Source organism: Aspergillus aculeatinus (genome assembly GCF_003184765.1).
Source record: "Aspergillus aculeatinus CBS 121060 unplaced genomic scaffold BO66scaffold_97, whole genome shotgun sequence".
In the NCBI taxonomy this organism is placed as follows: domain Eukaryota; kingdom Fungi; phylum Ascomycota; class Eurotiomycetes; order Eurotiales; family Aspergillaceae; genus Aspergillus; species Aspergillus aculeatinus.
This window is the reverse complement of record NW_020291566.1, coordinates 26,732-39,977: the sequence shown is the minus strand read 5'-3', so window position 1 is coordinate 39,977 and position 13,246 is coordinate 26,732. Positions and strand designations below refer to the sequence as shown.

Sequence of the window (13,246 nt, the reverse complement as noted above, 5' to 3'; positions counted from 1 at the left end):
AACTGACCCTGCAAGGAATAAAGCCTAGGATATTCGATACTCGACTACTTCGTACTCTCTTTTCATTCGGGGGTGATACCTTCTCGTACTTTGCTATTGGAGATAGAGTCACTAACTGTCAGATACACTCCCTCCTGCCTTGGTTAACCTCGGGCGTGATTTCAGACCTCGTACTGGCAAAGTAAGGGAGGAAGAAGGACTGACTAGGATGAGAGAATTCTCGCCCGACAGCTTGCAACATTTGGCATTGGATGAGAAAAGAAAAAAAAATAGGAAGGAAGAGAAAGAAAGCGAGTGACTATAGCAACAAACATCGATATCATGAATTGCAGCAGGTTGCGCAGTACGGTAGGCATCGCGTGCCGAGTACCGCGGTATGAACCCCTAAGTTAGGTCTCTTACACAGCTACTAGCTACCTGGCATTTCAACCCACTCACGATCTCAGGGCCGGTTACTCAAAGGTAGCAAGCAGTCATGGCTAGGCAAGTAGGTAGGTGTCTTTCTATCCTGATCCCCAACTTCTATACTCAACAACTTTCTGTGACCTCAATCCCCCCCTCCCCTGCTGGTTACCTATGCATTACCCTGGTTCTGCCCATGTCATGTCCATCTTAATCCTTCATGTAATTCGACTTCCATGCTTGAACCCTGTAAGTACCACAGATCTCTCTGACTATCAAGAGTCTTACTGCATGTCTTCGCCGCATTCGGTCCTTGAGCTAGGAGCTGATGCCCTACAGGTCGTCTTCTGATTTCCCGAATAGTCTCCCTGACTACTATTGCCTCCTGTTGTGCACTTCGTTCTTGTTCACTGGTTATGCTTCTCTGTCGGTAACGGTGTCCATGGCCGCCAGGAGCCTTTCATGCGATCAAGAATAAGCAAATGTCTCTCTCTCTCTAATGCCTAGGGTCATACCGGAGAGAGGGTGTACCTGCACATCCGGGTAGGTTGGTGGTGGTCTTGATTACACCCCTGCCTAATAATTCATCTTGTTTGGATACATATCGCACTTTCGAAGTTTGTAACCGAGTTGCACTGGGAAGCTATTGTATCGAAAATCACTTCAACAGCCCCCAATCGATTCCATGCTTTTCCTTCAAACTATTTAATGGCGCTGGGTTCCCATCCTGGATTGATGCTCAAGCTTTGTCCTTGGTTTCGTGCAAGCTAAAACAAGTCTCTTTGAGGAGTGCAGTACCAGTACTGGTATCGTGCCCCCAGCCTTTTTCAGTGCCTGTGTTCTGCGAAGAGCTTTCCTTGCCTCGTCGCTCCAACCCCCCCCCCCCCTTTGCCCATTTCTTGTAGGCCCACGCTCGTCAAGACAATTTCCCTTTGTTGGTGTCACCCAACTTGCTGTCTCGACTCGGACTAGCTTTCTTTGGAGCTCCAACTTGCTTGCGGCAAGCTTCAGACCAGCATGAACGGCTATACAAGACGCAATGAGAATCACGATGGTTACAATTTCACCCACCAAACGGCCCTACCTCTTCCGTACAGCCATAACGACAACAATGACTTCAGTGTAAATGAGCCAGGGGCATTCAGTTTCAGCCAACCACCTTTTCATCCTTTTACACCACAATTTACTTCACCATACAGTCATCCCAGCCTATCCACAAGCACGCATCATTTTTCCTCGAGCAACCATTCCCCAGCGCATTCCATTCCTTCAACGCCCGGCCATGTGCCCCTGCAGCAGCATCCTACGCAGTATCTCTCCCATTCGCGCTATATTCAGTCGCCCAGCTATTCTACCCTGCGCGAAGCGCTCGGTGATGCGGACATCGAGGCCCAGGAGTCCAGCAATGAGCACACTATGCTTTCAGAACCAGTTGTACCACCACTAGAAGGCTTTCCAAATGTGAGGGAGTTTGACCAATTAATGAAAAGGTGTGGTTTTCACTATTTTCCCGAGACGTCTAATACCATACATGATTATACTTATTAAGACGCTTACTAGTTACGTCGACGACTTATCTGTCAAGAAGCAAGATAAGGCATTGATCCATGCTAAAAGAGCGCGAAATATCAAGACCGTGCTGTTAGACCCTAAAGATACAGCTATAGAATCAGCTCAATTTCGGTATGACCAGATTCTACCCTCCCGTATAGATGAAGGTTACTGCAGCGCTGTACCCTCATCGTATGTCATATCGCCCATCTTAGCATCTGCTGATGTTATCCTTCATTAGATTTTGGGTAAAAAAAATGTTCAAGCTCCAAGCTGTTGGTCCTGGAGTATCAGATGTCAGTATTCATATTCAATTCACAGGTTTCCCAAATTGCTTACCCAGGCATGCCAGCACAGTATACAAGGTTGATTTGCCACGAAGAGAAACCAGTGGCCATTCGAGAGAAGCTCTTCAAGATTCTAACAAGAGCACATCAACAATGTCAACATGGAGGAAGGGACAAGACCTCAGCTCAAGTTCGACAGATCTATTCGTGGTGAGTAATATGTATCGTGCAATGTAGAGCCTGCAACGTCGTCCTTGCGTTCTCCACTCATGTGCATTGCTACCCACACTCTTTATGCATTAGTACGCAGTCTGACTTTTAGGAATCTACGTCATATTCTCGAAGGGTTCCGAAAGAACTCATCTCACGCTTTGTCAAGATATGTCCTACTTGCCAAGTGCGTCGCGGCGGCTCCCGATTGACGCCTCCTAGTTCAAGAAGGAGCTCTCCACGACTAGAGACAGTGTCGCGCTCGCCAGCACTCCCATCGCCACCAATTTCTAGGCGCGACTCCAACTTGAACGCTCAATTGTCGTTGGACAGATCCCAGGCTGATTTGTTTAGTCAATTCACTACTAGTCATGGCAATCATGGTCATTGGATAGACAACCAAAGAAACCTACAAGAGAGGCAGCCGCTGTCTTCCACTAATATACGCTCATACGGAGGTGGAGCGATGAGCCACCTTTCGGGATCTGTCCCGGGAGTTCTAGAGCCATTCCAAAGTGACTTGTCGGTCTCACCACCTCAAATAGGTTATGGCACAAGCTTTGCTCCAGCACATGGATCATCTGGTCAAAGAAGCTATTGAGATCCACTGGATCTCCAAGGAGATCTAGTTTACCTGGCATCTCGGCACAGCTAAAGATTAAAACACTGCCAAGGATTGGCACGCCGAGCGAAAATGCTCTAGTCTGTTTTCAAATATCTATGTCCAGTTTGTCCGATTTCTTGCTTTGAATTGAGTTTATGACATGAAGTATGTGTTGGATTATACTCGTTTGTGGATTGAGTAGAGGACCTTGTTGTAAAGATTTTCAGAACAGTGCCATCCTCTGAGAATAGAAGTCTAGAATTTTCCAACTACAGTACAGATTGACCAACAAGATTAGGCAATGACAAATACATATTCCGTGACGAATCGGGAGATCGACGATGCGGAAAAGCACAATCGAGAGGAAAGGGAAAGACAGCGTCAAACATTGCCCTGCTGATAGATGATGTGGTTCTTTGTAAGAGTAAAGTCAAATGAAACTCCGCAAATCGAGCAGCCCTATGTTGTTTGTGGGTCAAAGCATACCACGCTAGAACCTGGCCTAGACCGGGAGTGAGAACTTTTTACCCTTCATCACCCTAGCACAGTAGTCAGTACTCTTAAGCGCCAGCCCGAGAAGCTGGGGCACTCACTTGGTATAGTAAATATAGAAGAAATCAGAGTACAGTAGTGTTTGTACGATGCCAGCAACGACTGGAATGGTGTGAAAGTGACGTTCAGCATAATACCGGTAGATCCAATTGGGGATATAAAGAGCGCGGTAGAGGCCTAGCGCAAAAAGGTAGTGTGTCGTTATGGTATCTGCCTCTCCGGTGCGCTGGAGCATGAAAAGCTGCGGAAGAATGGCGACGGATTCCAACCATATGGAAAACGTCCAAAGGATCTGCACGAACTTCTGAGCGGACGATTCAGATACTAGGCTCGGAGACTGACCTCGGAGATAGTGTAGTCGTGGGGGAACAACAAAGCCAAAAGGGCACTGAAGCAGAGAAGATATTGCACCTTGAAGGTATCGAGGTTCGGATCATGCGTGGGCTTGTACTCGGTGAGCATAAGATAAATGATATAAGCTGAAGAGCCTATGAACAAGATTTTGAAAGTTGTATTGTAGAGGGAGTCGGTAAAGGCCCAGAACAAGTCTTCGGTCAAAGCACAAGATTAGAGCAGATTGTTTGCATGTTGGCAGCACGACTCACCAAGATATCGCGTGATGAAAACCATTAGGTATAGAACCTGAGATTTGAATGATAGCCCCGAGCAGCTCTATTATCGCGATCAATTACCCGGTTGGGGGACCATGCATGCTGCTGACTTACACTCGATGACTTCATCTTCTGCAGAAGAATGAAAATAGATGCGAGATGAGAGAAATCGGCTAGGTCAAACAGGTTTAAAATTGGAGTATGCTCCTGGAGGGCGCGGTTGATACTTACCTGACAACCTGAAGATGTTCATGGTGAAAGATAGGTATGGAGTTCAATCCAGCCAAACGAAGGATTAGTTAGAGCAGATTTATCTGAGGAAGACACAGGTTTAAAATTGCCAGGTAACCATGAAGTGTGGACAGAAAGCTTGGGCAAAATGACTTGAGAATCTCTGTCTCACTTCGCATGGCGGTTGACTTAATGTTGACACGAAAGCAGCAAGCTCCGCGCGACATGGAAGGGAGGAAGGTGCGCCCCACACTTCCTGATACAGATGGTCGCAGATAACAGGTGGTTGTTATTTTACTAGCACGACCCAAAATAGCTTAATAAGTACTTAAAAGTTATATAACTATTATGCTATATATAACAATAACTTTCATATTATATCATCTCTTTTATACATATATATATTATTAATTATTATTTACTATCTACCATCTATTATTACTACTACCTATTATTACATTCAACTCCTCAATGTAAGTATTACCTTTCCTTACCGCCTTCAGAACGGCGATATCATATATACAATTAAGTTAGCAAAGTAGAAATAATTAATAATCTAGCTTTATAAAATTTTAGTTTTTTTAAGATCTTAATAGCTAGTATTAATAGTATATTCTGCTGCTATCATTCTCGGTCTATCTAAGAATTATTTATTTAATTAAACCACTAAAAAATACTTTAAGTTAATTAATTTATTTAGATGAGTATTTTGTTGATAAAATACTTATAGTATTATCTTATATACCATACAAAAATACAGTTTTTTGAAATTTTATCTTTAAAATTAATAATTCAGCTAATTCTTAATATTTTTTAAAAAGATTTTATTACTGTTTGTTTATACAAAGATAAAAAGAATCAGTTAGATATAAAATAATAGCAGTCTTTTATTTCAAAGCTAGTTCTTATTATTCTCTGGATATAACAAGATTCTAAAAATTTTAAGTATTAGAATAACTAGAAGTTGTTAATATTACAACTTTCTTAGTAGAAATATATAAATACTTTATTAAAAATATTATAGAATTTTAAAAATATTTATAATAATTAGATTTTTTTTATATACAGCTGTTTTTAGCAGTAACTAATAATCGATTTTAATATTCTAATAAAGATTAATATTAAAATTAGTAATACTAATATATATAATTTTAATTTTTTAAATATAGTTCTTTAATCTAATTTAATAATTATTAAAATAGATATTATATATTTTCTAATAGATATTTATTTTTTTATAACTACTATTTCTATTTATATAAACAATTTTAGTAGTTATTATTTTAATAGTATTAGTAAATAGACATTTTATAAAAACTAGTTTTAATAAAATTAATAATTTTAATGTAATATTATTCTATTTTAGAAATATAATATTTTATTAAATATAAAATATTAATATTATAGTTATATTTTTGTTGGTACGCTGGGCTGGAAGTCCTTAAGATCTAAAAATATTAAGATAATATAACAGTATAAAGTTGTTATTCCTTCTATATATAAAGTATAGAATATTAAGTATAAATACAGAAAAAGATAGAAGAAATAAATAAAAAAGAGCAAATATAAGAAAGAAGTAAGACAAAAAATAAGATATTAAAATAGTTAATAAATAGTTTTCTTATTCTAGTAATAGTTTTATTATTTTATATTAAAAAAGACTTTATTATCTGAATTATTTTATATCTTTATCAGAATAATATAAGATGTTATTATTATTATTTTGATTAAAAAAAGCTTTGCTGTCTAAATCTTTATTTTTATTTATTATCTTAAATTTCTCTGCTTTCTTGTCTGTAATATTTTTAATAATATTTTTAAAAAAGGTAATAAGTAAAATAAACTCTTAAAATATTATCTAATAGTTTATAACTATTCTATTTACTTAGTCTAGTATTATAACTACTATAGTTAGATTTAGAATAAAAAAATTAGTTATTTATAAAAATAATATCTTACTGTTTCTTATTTTTCTAATTTATATTAAAAGTTTAGTTACTTATTTCTATATTAGACTGTTCTTAATTGATATAATAATAAAAATAATTTTAATTTCAACTGTTTTATAGTTTATATATTAATATAATATATTTTTTATTATAGATTTTTTAAGCTTTAAAATCTGTTAATTTTATTTTAAATATTATTATTTGGATTCTAATATTTAATACTTTCTTAAAGTATAATTTTATTGGTTTTTTACTATAAAAATGTTATATATTTATTAAAATTGAAAAAAAGTATTAGTATTTTTTTATTTTTATAATATAAAATATAATAAATTTTATAATCTATATATCTGTTTAAGATCTGTTTCCTAGTTTAAATAATCTAAATTTAATATCTGTTTTAGAAAATATATTAAGTATTTTATTTAAAGTCTGTTCTCTGGCTTAGATAATCTAAATTTAATATTTATTTTACAAAATATATTATTTAGGCTAAGATTATTATAGCTGCATATGAATATCTAAAGTTTTTACATAATAATATTAAAAAACTATTAGACTTTAGCTTTAATTATTTTTTTATTTAATTAAATAGTTAATCTGTTTAGTTATACAAATATTTATAGTTTTTACTAGTATTTTAAACTTATTTATATTAATCTTTATCTAAAGTTTAGATTTATTTATATTAATATTTTTATTATTAAAGTTTATATCTAATTAGATATTATATAATTAATTATTTTTATTTTTATATAGATTATTATTCAGTATACCAACCAACAGCTTAAAAAGATTGAATTAAAAAAATTAAAAGAATTATTTTTTTATTATTCTTATTATAAGTATAAATTATAATTAAATTATTATAATAAAAATATTAAATATTTATTTTATTTGAATTTATCAAATTTATTTTTTTTAATTATTTTAGTTAATAGTATTATAGTTTATTGAAATAATATATATTTATATTTTATTTTAAATATTCCAAATATTCTTAAGTCTTATAATATCATATTTAATCTATATATTATTTTTAAAAAAATTATTAGTTTTTATATTTTATTATTCTACTAGAAGTTATAACTACTAAAAGTAGTTAGTTTTAATATAAAAAATATATTTTTCATATACTGTTAGACACTATTAAAATCTATAAATATAGATTATTATAGTTTTATTTATTAATATTTTTTCTATTTAAAATAGGTTTTTACAAATAAAATCTATATTATATTTAGTATAAGGGCAATCCTATATACTTCGCCTATCTTATAAACCTAACCGGCCTTACTAATCTTATTTAATATCTTTATTATATTTATTTTATTTATTTTTTAGCTGTTTTATAACAGATAAACTGCGGGTATATATTTTTTTATCTTTATTTTTATTTTTTTATATTTGAAAAAAGTTTTTATACAAGTTAATAGTAATAATAGTGGGTTTTAAAAAATCCAAATCTAAAAAATATAAAATTCTAAAATTATATATTTTAATTAAATTTTTATTACTATAGCTGTAGGCTGTATAATAATTAAAAAATAAAAAATTTAAAATAAATTTCTGAATATAATTAAATTATTATTAAAAACTAATAAAATTTATTATTATACTTGTTAGCTATAAAAAATTAATAAAAAATACTTGGATTTTAAATAAAACTAGATATTAAAATAATTATAATAATATATAATATGTTAGAATTTAAGCTGTTTAAGAAAAAGACTTAAAAATTAATTTTATTTATAAATAAAATCTATAGAATTTCTAATAGAAATATTTTATCCGAAAATTTTTAAAATTTTTATAAAAAAATTCGAAATAAATTTTTAAATTAATATTAAAAATTTATAATAAGTTTGAAAAAATTATAAAACTATCAGCCGAGATAATTAAACAAGAAAAATCTAATATAATTAAAAGTAAATTATAATATTTTATTTTATAATATGAATCTTTTAAAAACTAAATAAAATATTTTAAAAACTATAAAATTAAGTAGATTTTATAAAAATTTAAAAGTCCTAGAATTTTTTATTATATTTTTTTAATAAATAGAATATGATTAAATAGTAATATTCTTTCATAAACTAATATTTATAAAAATATAGTCTAATTAAACCAGACGGCCGGCTGGACTATAATATTTAATAAAAGAATTTAAATCTATTAATATATTTTTAAAATAATTATAAAAAAAATAAATATTATTATAAATTTTAAAAATCTATTTTTAAAACTTAAAATTAATAATATCGGTCGGTTTATTATAATATTTATTAGAATTATTTAAATAAACTAATTTTTTAATAATTATAAAACTAAAAAAGTTTTATAATTTAAATTAATTATAAAATTCAATAATAATTATACTATAAAAATTATTATATTATATAATCTAATATTTAATAATAAAAACTACTATTATTTTTATTATAATAAATATTATAAAATCTTATAATATTTTAATTATTAAATATATAAATATAATATTTGATATTATATATAAAATTATAATTTTAAAAACTATTTATAAATATAAAACTATATTATAATTTATTATATAATTTATATATAAAATAAAAAGTTAAAGAATAGATATTTTATTTATAATTATAATTATTCAATAAAAGTTAAAAAGCTTAAAAAAATTTATAATTATTAAATTAATAATTTATAATATTATTAAATTATTTATTAGCTTATTTTAAAAAATATAAAATCTAATATATCTTTTAAATTTGATTATAATTCTAAAGATAAATCTAAATTTAAGTTTAAGTCTAAGTCTGAATCTAAATATTTATTAAGAATTTTAAAAAAACAGATCTTAATCTATACTAAAAAACTAAAATTTAAGTCAGTTTTATAATTATATAAAATAATTAATAAATTCTAAATATAATTAAAGCTGGAGTTTAATAATAAAAAATAAAATTATTATTATTTAAAAAAATTTATAATAAAATTATAATATAATAAAAATAGATATTAAAATAATTATAATATTATTTTATCTAATAAAAGGCCCGCCGGTTTTTAGTTTAATTATTTTTAAAAATATTAATATATATTAAAGAAGTTAGAATCTAAAAAACAGCTAATATATTAATAAAAAATTTCTTTTTAAAAATAAATTTAATATAATAAATAATATTATTAACTTTTTTTAATAATAGATAATTTATTATTTATTATATAAACTAATTTTTATAGCTTTTATAATAAAATAATTATATATTTTTTAAATAAAATAAAATATAGACTTATAATTTTTTTAATAATTTAAAAGCTGATAATTAATAATTTGATTAATTTAATTTTAATATATTTATAGATTTTTAATAGATATTTTTATATTTATTTATAATTAAATTTATAAAATATACTAAATTTATTATATATTTATAAATATATTAACCAATAAATTAATTCTAATATATAATTAATCTACTATATAAACTAAATCTAAATATATTTATACTTAAAATATTAGATTTTATACTAATTAATATTTTTAATATATATAATTTTAGTTATTAATATTTTAAAAATTTAGTTTTTTTTATGCTAAATTAAACTATTTTAAAAGTTTTTAATTATTATTATATTTTTATAAGAAATTGTAATTTTTATTATCTATTTTAAAACTATAAAATCTATATATATTAAATTTCTAATATAAATATACTAATTAAATTTATTAAAAATTATAATATATAATTATTTATTCTTATAAATATAATAATTTTTTAATAATTATACTAGTTTTATAAATAGCGAAATAATTCTAAATTTAATATAAATTTTTATTAAAATAATTAGCTGATTAATTAAGTATTATATATATAAAAACTAGTATTTTATTATAAATTATATATTAATTATTATTAATTAATCTTATTTTATAGTTTTTATTTATTATTATTTATATATAATAATAAAAGACTAACTTAAACTAATATATTAAAATATTTATTATAAAAAATTAGATTTCATTATAGCTAAATATTATTAAAAATCTTAATATTATAATAGAAAATTTACCGGCTGTTTAATAAAAATAATAAAAATCTTAATATTAATATTTATTTAAAATAAATATTTTTATTTAAGTTATATTATAATTTTTTAAAATGTTTATTATAATATAATAATAGTATATTATTATATAGCTATTATATATAAAAATAAAACTTATATAAAATATAACTAATTTTATAATATTTTTAATTATATAAATAATAAAATAGTTTAATAAATATATTAATTTAAAATTAAAAAAATTATAAAATTTTTCTAAAATTTTTATAATCAAACTAAATAATATTATATCTAAGATATATTAATATAGATTTTTATTTTTATATTTTAAATAAATAAATATAAGTTTATTATTTTAAAAATTAAAATTTAAGTTTTATAAAATATTTTATTTATTATACTACTAAGTATTAATCTTAGTAATATTAAAAACTTTAATTATTATAGAAAAATATTTATAAAAGTTTTTTTATTTCTAAAAAGATTAAAACTATTATTAATTATATTATATTTTTTAAAGTCTTTAGATTTAATAATTTTTTTTATAATATATTTTTTAATATATGTTTTTAATTAGATTATTATTTAAAATATTTTTATTTTATTATTATTATTATTTATTATAAACTAAAAAAACTACTTATAAGAATTTTAAAATTTATTAATTTATTATATTATTAAATATTTTAAATAAAATTTTAAAAGCTATAATAATAGTTTAGACTATTTTTAAAAAATTATATTCATAACTATTAAAATTATTTAATTAAATATATTTTTTATTTTCTATTAGAATAAGCTTATATAATCTAGTAAACTAACTATTAAATACTTAGTTTATTTATATTTAATGTATATAATATTTTAATAATATTATTTTTATTATTTTTTTATAACTTGTATAAGCAGCGGATATTATAAATACTAATTAACTAAATAAATAGTTTTTTTTAAATAGTTAATAATTTTATTTTTATAAAAAAATCTGGCCGAAATATTTAGTTTTTATATTAATATTTTCTAAAACTTTTTATTTTTACTAATTTTATTTTTATTTTTTAATATTAATCTTATTTAAAAGATTTATATTATTTTTTAAAGTTTTTTAGTATTATATATATTAATAATCTTAGTATTATAATTTAAAATAGTTTTACTATAATAAACTATTATTAATTAAAATATATTTATTTTATATATCAAAAATAAAAAATTATCTATTTTTTTATTTTATTTTTATAAAATATAAACTAATTTATTTTTTAAAAAAACCATTAGAATATTTTTAAATGAATTAATTAAATAAAAGCTTTAAGAATCTTTTAAAATATATTAATTAAATCTATTTTAATATTATAATATTTTAATATTTTAATATTTTAATATTTTAATATAATTTTAAATTTTAGTTTTATTAATATAATTTATATAGTTTACTATTTAACTAAAATAGTTTTTTTAATTTTAATTCTTATTTTAATTATTAGTTTTGTTTAAAATATAAATATTCTATATTTATATAAAATATAAATTATTAGTTTTTAATTATAAATATTTTATAAATATTTTATATAATATATTAAAATTATATATAGCTTTATTATAGTCTAAAACTATTTAATTTAAATTATAAAATTAATTTAAAAATAGATTTTTATTTATATTATAAATATTTTTTATATTATTATAAAACTTATTTTTACAGCTTATTTTTCTATCTTATTAATAATAATAATTTTAAATTTTAAGATTTTTTAGACTTATTTTTAAATATATTTTTTTAATATATGTTTAGATTTGGATTATTTAAATTTTTTCTATTAAATAAAAGTTCTACTACTAATAAAAATATAGTCTAAAGTAAAATTTATTATTTTTATTATTATAATAATTTAAATTTAGATTATTAATTAATTTCTAAAATCTTAAGATCATTTAATTATAAATAATATTTCTATAATAATATTTTCTAAATATTTTTATTATAGTTATTGAAAATAATATTATTAAAATATATATAAAAGTTTTTTAAAAGAATATTCTTTTAATATATACTAATAAAAATAATATTAGAAAAAAAATAAAAATTATTATAATTTTTAATCTAAATATTAATATTATATATCTTTAGACTTTTATAATATAAATAGTATATATAGCTAAGTTTAATAATATTTATATAATTCTAATATATTTTTAGATTATATTATTTTTATAACTAAAGACTATTATAGTAATGTTTATTAATAATTAAACTACTATTTAAATTTATAAAATTTTAAAGAAGATTTTTAAATAAAAATATTTTTAGAAGATTATTAAATATTGCAAGATTTTTTAAAATAGTTAGAAAATCTATATATAATAGATTTCCGGCTATATTAAAACATATAATAAAAAGTAGACTAATAAGCTTTTTAAATAAGCTGTTAAAATAATATTTAAGCTATTTTTTAAAAAAATTAAAAATAATTAAACTATTATTAAAACTAAAACTATATAATCGAAATCTAAGTTCAATTTTAAATCTAAAATATTTATATTTAAAGCTGCTGTTTTTTAGTAACTTAAAACCTAAGTTAATAAATATAAAAAATTATTTAAATTTTTATTTTTTAAAATATTATTATATATCTTACTTTTTTTTTATTAGATATAATAATTTTTTTATTATATAAAAATTTTATATAAAGCTGCTTCAGCAGTTTTTATCTAGATATAAATTAAAAAAATTAATCTTAATATATATTTTAACTAGTTTATATTTAAAAGTAATACTAATTATTTTTAGAATTTAAA

At 23.9% G+C, this 13,246-nt stretch overlaps 2 protein-coding genes across 2 annotated transcripts; one reads left to right on the top strand and one right to left on the bottom strand.

The window, feature by feature from the left end:
- Positions 1–1,419: 1,419 nt before the first annotated feature.
- BO66DRAFT_386733 (uncharacterized protein) lies at positions 1,420–3,051 on the top strand (the record flags this gene model as incomplete). Its single annotated transcript, XM_025646200.1, has 6 exons — positions 1,420–1,892; positions 1,963–2,085; positions 2,195–2,253; positions 2,311–2,454; positions 2,480–2,511; positions 2,563–3,051. The coding sequence occupies 6 exons, from the start codon at positions 1,420–1,422 to the stop codon at positions 3,049–3,051; spliced, it is 1,320 nt and encodes a 439-aa protein (XP_025497679.1).
- A 174-nt stretch (positions 3,052–3,225) lies between these two features.
- BO66DRAFT_396643 (ER lumen protein retaining receptor) lies at positions 3,226–4,588 on the bottom strand. The gene is made up of 6 exons (XM_025648524.1): positions 4,449–4,588; positions 4,332–4,390; positions 4,212–4,278; positions 3,949–4,154; positions 3,648–3,898; positions 3,226–3,593 (listed from the first exon to the last, which is right to left on the bottom strand). The coding sequence occupies exons 1-6, from the start codon at positions 4,468–4,470 to the stop codon at positions 3,557–3,559; spliced, it is 642 nt and encodes a 213-aa protein (XP_025497678.1). The 5' UTR covers positions 4,471–4,588; the 3' UTR covers positions 3,226–3,556.
- Positions 4,589–13,246: the final 8,658 nt, after the last annotated feature.